A 13,181-nucleotide genomic window follows, 5' to 3' on the forward strand; every position below is an offset into this window, starting at 1 on the left:
ATACTGTTCTTTCTAAATGTTGACAATACACAGCACACTTGTAAGAATCTAAATTTGTGTTTTTTCCCATTTTGGACCAATAAATCATTGAGTTGACCTTGAAGACCTCGGTGGATGTAAGGGAAAATTTTACTGGATTATTAACGTGACTCCACTCTGCACCCCTGCAAAGTTTTATCAGGATTCATTCAAAACTTTTCGAGCCATCGTGTTTACAGACAGAATGACACACACACACACATGTATGCAAACACTACTCAAAACATGACCTCCTTGGCGAAGGTAATAATTACTTGTGTAGTTAACCTGACAGAGGTGTGTGTAATGAAGCTGGATTGATCATCAACCGGCCAGCTCCCTAATACAAAGTCCAGGTGATTGTGTATAGTTCATGCTCCCAAAAGAGATTTAAAATTTCAAGAGTTTCAGTTTCTGTTTAAATGTTTCTGAAAAGGCCCGGTGTGCTTCACACATGTCTCTCCTGCTCTGTGTGAAATATGACAAAGGACAACTGTAGGAAATCTCCCAGCCTGATTCCTGTGAAATTATCTGGAGTTCATGCCAAAGCATGTCTCGGAAAAACTTTAATGCAACAGATATAAAGAAAAACCCCAGTAATATTTCCCTCATTTATGTAACTTCATTCTAGGGGTGAAAACCTTTCAAACAAGACAAGCTGTTTCTCTTTTGTGTTGGGAGTAAAGTGGGTGTGTGAAGCTTTGTGTTGTAAAAGTCAGAGCAGGTGGACATATATAGTGGAGTTTTCAAACCATCTTTGCCATCTTTTCTCCAGTATTAGCTCATTTTAAAAAGTAGTGTGCTCAGTCATGGCGCAACACTCACAACCACTTTACTGTCATTATCTTTCAGCCCTATTGTTGCCGGCATCCTCGTGCCTGTGGCTACAAACAGGTAGTGAATGTGTCATTTAGGGCATGCAGTCTTCTCGTGTTTCTTTTTTTCAAGTGAAAAATATGTCATATCAAATTATGGTGATATCAACATATTTTAGCAGCATATAAATTATTCATTATGAAATATGCTTTATTTTGGCCCAGTGGAACATTTAAAGTTATCTAGGACACCTGATTTCAAAAACAGCTTTTTAGAATTTGTAAATGAATATGCGTCAGCGTTTGCCCGTCGGGCGGTGTTGGCGGTCTTCAGTGTAATTGATCGGGGTTATCTCAGCTCAGTAATTGGTTAAAATTAGTTATGCCTAGTGTTTTGCTTGAAAAGGGATCACTTGAGGATTGTGGCGTAAGTTTAAATAGCTGAGATTGTGTGTCCACAGTTTATAATTGGGTCTTCTCCAGGTTGTGCAACAAAAGATTGCATGGTGGCACAAGGGCCTTTGAGGTTGTAGGATGGCAAGCATGCAGTAGCTGGTTTCATCAGTGTTATCTAAAGCTCTTGGCCTGTATACTTAAAGCACAGTTAGCAGCAGTTGTCGTTTCTGAGTTACTGACCGTCTTGTTTGTGGCGTCCACACCTTGCTGCTGTATCATGTCCCTTTGTTATATGTTTAGCTGTAGCTGAAAATACAATTATCGAGTTCCAAACTTGCACTTAAAAGTGTTTAATTTGTTTATAGTAAATGTGGATGCTGCTTCTGGATGTGAAAACTGAAACTCTTGTGTCTGAAACCTGCATATTTTTTCTAGTTGCCAGAAGGAGTTTTACGTTTATGTTTGCAAAAACAATTTGGTTGTATAGAAGTATGAACAGTCTTATGTACGGTCTGTGCTATGTGGAATGTTTACATGGTGGCCTCAGCTCTGGCTGTGTGAGCGCTGCTCAGGCTTTAAGGCCAGGTATAGGACTAATCTTATTGAAATCTCCTATTCATTGGCTTGCACTCAGCTCTGCCCTGCCAAGTGGATTGGTGCTGCTTGAGAGGTTTTTCTCAGAAAAAAGGTTGCGCATAATTGTTTTATACTTTATTGGGTTAAATGTGTCTAATTGACTTAAAAGATGCCTTTAATTGCGGAACATTGAATAGGACTGTATTCTTGCTGATCCTCGAAGAAAAGGAAAAACAGAAATCGTGTTTTTGATGATTCTAATGGAATGTCCCTTCACAAGCCATTATACCCTGTAATATCATTCTCCAGCCTCACTCGGAGCAAGCATTAGGATGATTTAAAAACTAGAAAGTAGGTCAATGGGAGCATTATGAAAGACAAAATGATAGCAGAGATATGTCCTCTTCTTTTTCTGTCACTTAGACCTCTGTCACACACCATAATACTCCAAACCATCCTATATTACTTACAGTAAAAGGGGAAAAAAGCAGGACTCTTTTTAACCCAATAAAGACAGATATCTTGCTGACTCACAGCAGCAGCCTTCTTAGGGATGTTGCCAAGGATATTATGGAAATGATCCATTAAAGGCCGAGGTTTTTTAGCTGGTTTTATCCAGCTTTCAGGGCAGTCTGACAGTGGGACATTTGATCTCAATTGCAAAGTGGCTGCAGTCTGTTTCAAGGGCCGAGCTCTGCCTTTTGGTGAGCTGGCCATGGGGCAATCAGCTATTCCTATTTCCAGTGACAGTGTTTACAAATGGAAAATGTGTGTTGTTTCAGGAGGGAAATGAGCACCATTTCAGACAGGCGATGTAAGCAGAAGATTAACTCGGAGCCCAATAGAAATGAATCAGGTATGGATTGATGGCAGCCATGGCTCATTAACAAGGAATGTGTGTGTGTTTAATTGATGCACTAATTTTCAGCCACTCAGGAAATGGCCCTTGGGTGGGTCTTCAAAGTGGCACACAAATATTTACTATGGACACAAACACTTTTGTAAACACATCCATTCAAGCCTGGGCATGTAAGGTAAAGAGTGTCCAGCTCTGTGATACAGTGCAGTGATATCATCATTGCAGTGGCTACTTTGGCTAGCTGCTCAGCCGGGCTATGAAATGCTTAGATGACTCATCAGCGTGCATGAATTCCTCTCTGCTGTCTCTCTCTCTCTCGACCCTAAGTACTCTTTGTACTGATGAAGTTAAAATTCGCCCCCGCACTCCTCATCCAAGGCCAGATGCGGGCTGAGAAGTTTAACGCTCTGGTCCCGTTTGATTCTGAACTGTGAGCGTTCAGGCATCACACGCTGTCCCTCACAGCCGAGAACTCTGAGTAGGATGTTCCAACAAACAGCCTGTGCTGCTTCAGTCAAGAGATCTGACTTTCCTGCATTCACATCACATCTCCTTTATGTGGGGTACATCCACGGGTTCAAATGGGGGGGGGGGGGGTACGCATGACTTGTTTGGTCAATGCATCCTAAGAAGTGGGTCAGTGTGCCCTAGTTCTCATTGTGTGGGCGTGCGTGTTTCTGTGTATTGCATTTCAGTGTTATTTTGTCCCGATTGACTTATCTGCAAAAGAATTTTCTTGCTCCAGCTCTCCTGCTGTTCAGTAGCATGTTTATCCTCTTGTTTACCTTTCTCAAGGTGAATAAAAGCTTTTTAATTCAACTTTCCTCTCATGGACCCGTTCAGTTGTGGAAGGCTTGGAGCAACTGCATTTGGTCAGGTAGCTTATGTTTTGTCTTATTTAATCATGTCAGGCCATATTGAATTTACAAATAGCGGTCACGCTGCATGTGTAAGTGAGCTACCCTGTTGAGTATGTGCAGCAGGGCTGGGCTGCAGATTACATGATATAATAGTGTTTAGGCATTGCCTCTCCTTTTAAATTCCTTTAACCTTGACTCCCCTTTAATGCAGGGAGAACACATCTGCCAGGCTGGTGTCAGACATTAGTAATACACACCGCTCAGGCAGCATTGTCACTTTTTATTAACGCCCAGAGCTTTGCATGGACACCAGCTGTTGCATCAAGTGGAAAAGCCTTGGCGGCATGGATGACCTTGACTTTAACTGCCGCTCCTTTGGCTCTTACCCCCTTTTAATTCTTTTGTTTGGTCTCATACATTTTAAATGGCTTAAATGGATTACCATTCCTGTCGATGAAGGTCATTTAGAAACTCACTTTTTTTGGATTACCAAGAACTGTGTTTGTTCCTGGGGGTGGTGGAGGAGGTGTAATCTGGATGTTAGGGAAGGAAATGGAGCTCACATTTTGACACTTAATCCATGACACCAGCATCCAAACATTCAGTCGACCCTCTGATACTTCCATGTATCTTAGGAAGCGGCTGAGAGTGCAGTGACCTCTCCTGTTCCTGGTGTCTTTTATGTAACAGAGGAGTGAAGCAGAGAGAGAAATAGATGAAGAGTCAACCAGCCAAGGGATGATGAAGCCTCACCCCCTTCCCCATCATTTGCCCTCCCCCGTGCATGTGCGTGGCTGACTGTAGGGGTAAAAATCATTTTAGAATGGTGCCTGCTCTGTCATTGGCTGACATTGTCAAGGATAATGGATAATCACCACAGAAACCGTACGGCAGCTCATTGGTGCTATGGTGTCCCACGGTGTGGGAGGAGGGGGTGGAGGTCAGGCTTTTTGGGTGCCACCACCAATGAGATGACATGTTAACAGATGTGTAAGGTCATTTTCAATGTATACACTGGGGGAGATCATGTACAAGTAATGCACACATTGTGAAAGCGGAGAGGAAGAGGGCTGTGTGCTTTAGGGGCTCAGCATAGAGGACAGCTTTCCCTATATTAAGGTCATTTGTTTGTTAACAGAGCTTTGTCACTGAGCAGGACATGTTTCCCCCTGCCCTTGCTATGGCGGGGCTTTTTGACACCAGCTCTGTCGTTAAATGTATCTCAAGAGCCTGAAGGTCCTCACTTTTGTTTCAAGTAATTTGTGCTTTGTGTGATACAGTGAACGCAGCAGCTTTGAAACTCTTGTATTTATTACTAATATAGTGCAGTGTCATAGTGTCCCAGTGCTGCCTTGTCTGCTCTGTATAGAATTGTCTTTGGGCAAAAACATAGACAAGGTCAACTGTAATTCCAAAGGTTCATTGCCAGCAGCAGAGATTAACAGAATTTCCTGTGTTAAAACTGTCAGTGCTTCTTTTTTTTTTTTTCCTTCTTTTTCCATTTACATTTTTTTCTCTCACTAACTGTGGGGCTGGATCCCACCATATTAGTTATGTTGCCAGGCTATGTGCAAGGTAAGCATGTGTACATGTTTACTGTGCCCATCGAACGTGTCATTACAGGCCATTCTATTATAATTGTGCTAAGCAGGCTGGCAGGAAAATAGTCCTAATCCTGAGCATCTAAGATTAGCATGACAACAGACGTCAGATGGCCCAGTGTGACCAGGTTGGCTTTTGTTGTTGTCAGATTTAGGTCACCAGCTTAAAGATGGCCTTGAACTGTAATTGACGCTGATGGGCCAGTCTCAGTTAAGTTATTAAATGCTATGCAGTCCCCAACAGTCCAAAGTCTCTCTTATCAACCTATTCTAGACCTTCAGTATGAAAAGGTCTTTTTAACTTGCCAAGCTGATTGTTTTCCTACAGCTACTCAGACTTACTTGCTCACTGATTACCTTAAATCCAGCTTCTAATCCCAGCTCATTTCTAAGGTGGCATTAAAAGTGCCACCTTGTTGCCCTTACTGTCATGACAACCTGTGGACCTTGGCCCCGGGGATGAATTTCAGGCTGATTAGAAGCCTGCCACCTTGTTGTTTCTGGCCCTTGCTGCTGCCCTCTATGTGAAATATTCAGCCCGGTAACTGTGTGGTGGGTTGCCATGGCCTTTCGTCATAATCACGAGCTGCTGTCCTGTCATGTGACCTGCTATGTCGGTCCACTCAGCGGACACCAAAGGTGAGGACGGCATCGGGAAAGGACACGGACAGCAGCTGAGGCGAGGTGGAAACTCTGTATTAATTAACCTTTATGGGATGCGGCCAGGACTGTCGGAGGTATCCTGTATCCACGGAAACCACGCTGACAGGGTTCAGAGCAGAGGTCTCCCAGAGCAGCACTGCTGACACTGTCATGGCAACTGGCACAGTGTTCACCCCAGTGTCACTGGCTCTGCCCTCCTGACAGTGGTGAGGTGTGACAGGTGCACCTGAACCTTAAGCCATACCCCCCACCCCATAATATACACACACTCGACAGTTAAGTGCACCTTCTCTATTAATTCAAATTTTCCTCTGTTTTTATTAAACCCACCAAATTTGCAGAACGCAAAAAAATTAATCTGATTACCTTAAATCATTTAAGTTGATGAATGTAACAATCAGTTTTCAGAATGTAAATATTTTGATTTGATTAGTGTCACATGAAAGTGCTTATTAGGGCAACTCAAATTTTTCAGTTCGTATGAGTTATTTAGTCTCTTTTACATTCTTTTAATTGCACAGAAGTAGCTTAGTACTGTAATTCTATTACTTTAGGTATGCATGAGTAATGTAACTGTATCATCTCAATTTACATACTGCAATTACAGCTAAATAAATGACAGTTACTGATTATTTTAGTCTTGCTCTTAAGAAGAGTGATTGCCTGCTCTTCTTCTACAGTTGAAAGAAATTCACTACAAAGATGTTTTTTTTTTTCTTTTTTCCCCCAACACTGAGAAGAGCAGCACTTTGCCCACCATCGGTGCTAGCGATGATGCCATTTGATGCCACAACCTGCTTCACTCATGGCTCTGCAGCTTTGTGATTCTAACATAACAGGAACTAAAACACAACCTGAACAAATAAACAGTAGATTTAAAAAAAAAAAAAAACTTTTCTAAAGACACAATATTAATGAACAAGTACAGCAGGTTTAGCAGACACGTGAAATCAATTGTTGATTGCATCAACTTAAGTAGGAGGAAAAAGTCAGACAAACTCACAATACCTAAATAAGTAGACTTTTTGAGAAAAAAATAAGTTTGGTTTATTATTTGTACCTAGAAACACTTCTCACATCACATCAAGTTACTTCTGGTTTTGCATTTCTGATTCAAAAAAAAAATCAGGTCAAAATGCTAAGCCCAGCTGGCCAGGTGTTAATAAAGATAACACAGCAGTAAGATTATGCATGTATATATGTATGCCTTCATGCACAAATTCATTCCTGTGTCTAGGCATGAATGCTTAAAGGCTTACTAGTGTGCATGTGACACAAGGAGCGGGTGGGTGGCTCATGCTTTATGTAGTCCAAGGTTTGTGTCGTGCGTGATGCTGCTCAAGTGCATAAGGAGCAGGAGGTGGTGGGGGTGGTGGTGGGGATAATCCACTGAAATGACAAGCTGCATAAGGAATTATTCACAGCTCTCACAAGGCCCTTTGCTTTTGAAAGACACTGCTGCAAGGGGCTTACTGCTCAAGACCTGAATGTTTTCAAGGTAGTGGGCTTGAATTTTCAATTTGGATCCAATCAGGCCTAATCTACATTTGTCGTCTGCTCGGTGGCTGTGAGGGGAGAGTGCAGAGAGGAGAAGGAGCTGTGTGCAGTCAATCTGAAATGTTGCTAAGTAACAGAGATGGCAGACAAGGTTGTGAAATGAATGTGATATAGTGCTGTGTAAATCCCTGCTTCTCACGCAGTTTCTCCCTTTTTCTCTTTTTTTTTCCCCCACTCTGCCCACTCTTCTGTTCCTCCCTCTTTTCTCTCTCTTGCTCACTGCCATAGGTCCCCCCCCATGTGAGATCTGCAAAGCTGAAAGGCGCCACTGACAGAACCACAGCCAGGCCATAGGACAGACATCCCAAACATCCACAGCCACGGAATGTGTCAACATCTTTGTGGTGAAATCCCGCTGACTCCTCAGCTGCTATTCACATAAGCCTCGAGCTGGGCCTTCTGGGATCCTACGGTGTTTAAAGGCATACAACAATGCCTGGGAGGCCTACCTGCCCCGGATTGTCTCCAGCCATGGTTGCTGTTTTAACACAGTGCTGACTGTGCCCACTACAGAGAGGGATCACACCCAGCCAGTATATCCTTTAGCCACCTCCCTGCTGTACACTGACTCAGTGAAATAGCCTGCCCTCTTTTTGGTATTTAGGAAGTACATGCCACTGTCAACCAGATGACCTAGTGGACATATTTCCCAGTAGCAGTGCTGAGCCATACGAGGGGATCCTAGTATTGAACATGACTCATGGGGAGGAGCCTGGCCCTGAGACACACAAGGATTCAGCTGTTCTAACTTATCTGGAAGGTTTACTGATGCATCCAGTGGTGGCCGGGCCTGGGGCCACGGCAAGCGGTAGGTCTGAGGCTGCCCACAGCAATCAGGAGCAGGGCGATAAGGTGGGTGGACCTTTCCAACTGCCCAACCATGGCCCCACAGCTCCCAAGGCTGGAACCAATGGCCCCACACTGGGTTCTTCTCAGCACCTCAAGAAGGCCCGCTTACTGCGCTCTGGAACTTGGAATGATCCAGGGAACCAGCGGATGAGTTCACCCCCAGTGGAGCTGAATGGCCAAGTGGGAGGGATGCAGAATGGAGCACTAGAGGGATCTCCTCATGCTGGAGAGAGCACCCTATTGGCTTCACTGCTTCAGTCATTTAGCTCACGACTTCAGAGTGTGGCAATGTCTCAGCACTCTAATAAAGCCCCAAGTGAGTGTTCCTCTCCATCCAAGGCACCGCCTGCAGACAAAGAGCCACTACCTGTATATGGAACTGCTTCAAGCCGCTTAAAGGGCCTAATGAGAAAGAGCAAACTTCAAAATCATAGCAACACACCTTACAGTCGTCGCGGACACAGCCATGACAGACCCCCAGAATCACCTCGGTCAGCACACAGTGCCACGCCTCCTGCTGCTCCTACAGCCTCAGATTCAGTTTCTTGTGCAGAGCGTCTGAAGGCAGTGGCCAACATGGTGAAAATCCGCTCTAGTCCAGCACCGTCACCTAAGCCTAGTGTTGCCTGCAGTCAGCTGGCCCTGCTGCTGTCCAGTGAAGCCCATCTCCAGCAGTACTCCAGAGAGCATGCACTCAAAGCACAGCTCTCTGGAAGATCAGCCAGCGAGAGACTAGCTGCCATGGCAAACCAGCAGCACAGCCAGGACAAAAGGCCACCTAGTCTCCCAGGAGCTCCAGACACACTAAGCTCTTTAACAACCCAAAATGGAATGACAACAACCACCACAGTAACGACAACACTCCCTCGAACGGCCCTGTCCAATTCACAGAGCCCCTCTTTACTGCGTGGCCACAGCCAAAGCTCCCCACCCACTCCCCCACGTGCACCAAGCCACACTCACAGCCAGCCACCTAGGGAGAAACGAGGCTTTGACTCACGTCCAACCCGCCCGCCCCAAACATGTAGTAGCTTGCTGCTGCTGCTGCTAAACAATCACAACAACCAGAAGCAGCTGACCAAGAATGGGCATTTGGAGGACAGCTGTGGCATTCTGCCACCGAGTGGCTCCTCTTCAGTCACATCAGACAGCGAATGCTCCACCCAGGAGAGGAGCCTGACCAAGGACAGCAGTGATGCAGAGAGTTCCTACTCAAGCTGCTCTCCCATCGACCTCTCCATGAGAAGCCGTGTCATTATGCAAGATGCAGGGCTTAAAAGTACAGCTCCCTCTTCCTCCTCCTCTTTCACCTCTACCCTCTCTACTTCCACCCCAGGTGCATTCTCTCCTCAAGCTTCTGCTCAGCCCTCCACCACAACTTTATCCCCATCTTCTATTGTTGTCTCCTCAGTTTCCACCTCTATTTCTTCATCTTCCTCTTCTTGTATCTCTACCTCTTCCCTGGACAAACTAACAGAATCTTTAATAAGTAAGTGGAAGCCAGAGCCATCAGGATCAAAGGTGTCCAAGGGCAAGGACCCTGAAATGAGCCCAGACCTAAAGTCCCACCCTAAAGTCACACTTATGCAGCTTCTTCTTGAGCGTAGAAATAATGAGATGGTTAAGAAAAATGTAGGTAACCAAGACTCACCACTTGATATAACTATGGCCACCATGTCTCGAAACCAGCCAAAAGGACTGGTACCTTGGGAAGAGGCGAGGACAAAAAGCCCCATTGATAGGTCTGTAGCTCCAGCTCAGCCCCTCTACTCACTTGGCCGTGACCCAAGCGGTGCACTATCCCCATATTCTTACCCTTCCCCCCATGTCCAGTCCAGCCCGCTGGATTTGTGTAAATCTAAAACCTTCCCTGCTGAGAAGGCCTCAGAGCCTGCCTTCAGTGCTAGTAAACTGTTACAGAATCTGGCTCAGTGTGGCACAGCTTCTCCTTCCCCACCCATCCCCTCTGGCAAAGGGCTGGGCCAGGAGCATGATGCCAGCAGGCCCCTTGCCCTCTTGGAAAGGCTCAATGCTCCAATCCACAGGACCACCACTACTCCACTTTCTGATGGAGCCTCAGGTAGTGGCACACCCTTCAGTAGGAAGGAAGCTTCTCCTCCATCATCGCAAATTGAGAACCTTCTCGAAAGGCGCACTGTGCTGCAGCTCCTTCTAGGAACAAACTCAACTACAGCTACAGTGAGCCGCAAAGATAGGCCTAGTGGCAGTGGCAGGAGGAGTGTGGAGGCTGCAGGGGCATTTACTGAGAAGAACCCAGGTGTTCACATCACCTGTGACAGCTCCAATGGGCCCCCACTGGATGTAAAGGTCAAATCTGAGCTCATAGAGGAGGTAGGACCATCCTCTGCCATGTCTGAAGACGTGAGTGGCAGAAAGAGGCTGAGTTGCTATGAGAAGAATAGCCCTGTCTCAGATTCCCAGCAGGCTGAACCCCGGCCTGCAGAGGTCATAGCAAAATATGGCCTCCTCAGCCAGCTGCTTAAACAACAGACTGCTACCTACTATACTAGTGCTGCTATGCAGGCTGACTCACAGCCCAGACAGGTTAAAGAGGAACAGAGGGAGTATCCGAGCCCGAGCCCTAAGAAAAGACGCCTTTGTGTAGATCGGACTGATAGTTTGAGTAATATCAGCTCTCCAAGAGCAGTGGACAGTGGTGACACAAATATTTTTGCCTCTTCTGCTGTTCAGGTAGAGCCTGACCAACAGAGGAGTCTAAAGGAAGAAGAGGCTCCTCCAAAGAGCCCACCAAGTGAAACCCTTACAAGAGAGAGTCGGGGCTTCAATGTGCTGAAACAGTTGCTGCTCTCTGACAACTGCCTGAAGGAGCTGTCCCAGCAGCCCCGGGGTGCAGGCAGTCCTTCCATCCTGCAGACCAATGGCAAGGCCAACGGTAGCATTCTCACTCAGCCTGCCCAAAATCACAGCTTCCTCCAACTGCCCAGCTGGCATCCCCATGGTTCCCTCAACTCAGGGTTTCCAAGTAATCTCAGACCACTGCCCACCCCTCCTGCAGGTGACAGTCCTATGCGCTCTCCTTGGAGTCGCCACCCATCTCCATGGCCTGTCACTCAAAAACGGGACCCGCCCACTTTAGTCAAGCAGGAGCCCGAGAGCCCTGTGCGATGGAGTAGTCAGGAGAATGAAGAGGAGGATGAGGGTTGCGACTCAAACCCAGACTCTCCACGGCTGTCGCGTTCCAACCCCATCCTATATTACATGTTGCAGAAGGGCAGCATCCAGCTAAGGAAGGAGGTGAGAGATTACACAGAGGGAGCCCAGTCTGTGGTCAAAGTTAAAGAAGAGCCTATCAGTGACATGCATGCCTATGAGCACAGTCTGAGCTCTACCCCTCAATCACCCACCCACAATGACAAGCACAGCTGTGAGAGCCAGAGGCTGAGCCAGTCGTCTGAGTAGAACTTTTATCAACTACAGAAATATTAGAAATGGAAACAAATCCACTGACTATTTTTTTTTCTTTTTCACTTTCTAATGACTTGCCAAATTGGTGTGTGATGAGACAAATAACAAAGATTGCAAAATGGGGTTTTTTGTTTTTGTTTTTGTTTTTTTTTGTTTGTTTGTTTTTTAAGTGGCATAAAGCAAATTCAGATGCATATTTGCATCACTTTCTCAATTTTAAACAGTGAGGTCATGGAATGATACAGAACAGTGTATCTTAGCAAAATGCCACATTAACCAAAACTGTGTGTCACAAATCAAACCTTCCCATCACTGATTGTCATGCACTACATTTTGTTTTACATTTTAATTACGGAGCCCTCCTTTATTTTTTATTTTTTTAACACTCTTACTTACTATTTGAACTGTACACATATCATTATTCCATGTCCTCTTTGTTGCCTGCCATAAAACATTTAGAAAGAACATTTCAAGCAGCATCCATTATTGATGACTCTAAAAATGTTAGTGCTCAGTCCAGTGGACATTTATTTATTTTCTCCATCAGAACATTTCCAGATAGACAGAGTCCCATCAATTTTTGATAAGATTCCAAATAGTCATTCTTGGGCAGTCACAGTGGTCTATTACAGCAGTGTCCATGTTAAACTCATTCAGAGGAACTCACAAACAACCCTGCAGTAGCTTCAGTGAAGAGCCTACCATGATGAATGCTTTGTCTTTTTTTTCCTCAAGATTCACAGTGTGGCATAATTACCAGTGGAGAAAGAATATATGATTGGCGGTTTAAGCGGTCACAGCTCATTGTTTTTGCTTTTATTTGAAGTGCGTGTTTTCAAGCCAATATTCAGCAGTGCAAATTTAGGGCACTGTGTTTGCAGATTGAGCCGTTTGGAGCAGATGGGTCAACAGAGCAAGTGCGGTGCTTACAGTTGAGCAACTGTGTGTAAACAGGTTTCTGGAGCAACAGTTAAAAGGCAGTGAGTGTGAAACTTATCTTTGCGATCCTAGTTAAACCCAAGGCACTTTTCTTCATGCACACAAAAACTTTGAGTGTGAAGCACATGGCTTTTTTTTTTCTTTTTCTTTTTCATTTCACATAAAAGGAGTATCCAGACTTTGCACTATCAAGTCCTTGGAGTCCTTTTCAGAATCATTTAATGGCATGTAATTAAAAAAATGTCAGTATTGTTATCTGTTGAGAATTTGACAGTTTGATTCTTTTTCTTTATTTCTTCACTGTTGTGGTTTCTAGATTTTTTATTATTATTATTATTTGTTTGTGGCAGTCTCTTATCTCATAAAATGTCAAAAGAATTGCATGATAATAAAGAGAAGACCACAGGTACATCTTTGTTTTGAAAGCAGCTGGATGCGTGTACCCGGCCCCAGTAATCACCAGGACCTTTTGGTGTGTTGAGGGCTGTCTGGTATCTAGCTCCTTATTTTGGATTGTACTGTATTCTCTTCAGTTGATCTCACATACTGCTTTATCAATTTAGTCTTGTGATCTTTTTACTACATATGAAGTATGTCTCTT

At 44.8% G+C, this 13,181-nt stretch overlaps 1 protein-coding gene across 2 annotated transcripts in view; it reads left to right on the forward strand.

The window, feature by feature from the left end:
* nrip1b (nuclear receptor interacting protein 1b) overlaps positions 1-12,482 on the forward strand; it is a 39,980-nt gene extending 27,498 nt beyond the window's left edge. Inside the window, exons 2-3 of one of the 2 annotated variants that reach the window (XM_030745822.1) lie at positions 7,574-8,084; positions 8,562-12,482. In XM_030745822.1, coding sequence (XP_030601682.1) covers positions 8,039-8,084; positions 8,562-11,635 — 3,120 coding nt within the window. In that variant the 5' untranslated portion in view covers positions 7,574-8,038 and the 3' untranslated portion in view covers positions 11,636-12,482. Of the gene's footprint in view, positions 1-7,573 lie in introns of both variants that reach the window. The other variant, XM_030745821.1, reaches the window with a different exon arrangement.
* Positions 12,483-13,181: the final 699 nt, after the last annotated feature.

The sequence above is a fragment of the Archocentrus centrarchus genome, chromosome 14, assembly GCF_007364275.1.
Source record: "Archocentrus centrarchus isolate MPI-CPG fArcCen1 chromosome 14, fArcCen1, whole genome shotgun sequence".
Lineage (NCBI taxonomy): Eukaryota > Metazoa > Chordata > Actinopteri > Cichliformes > Cichlidae > Archocentrus > Archocentrus centrarchus.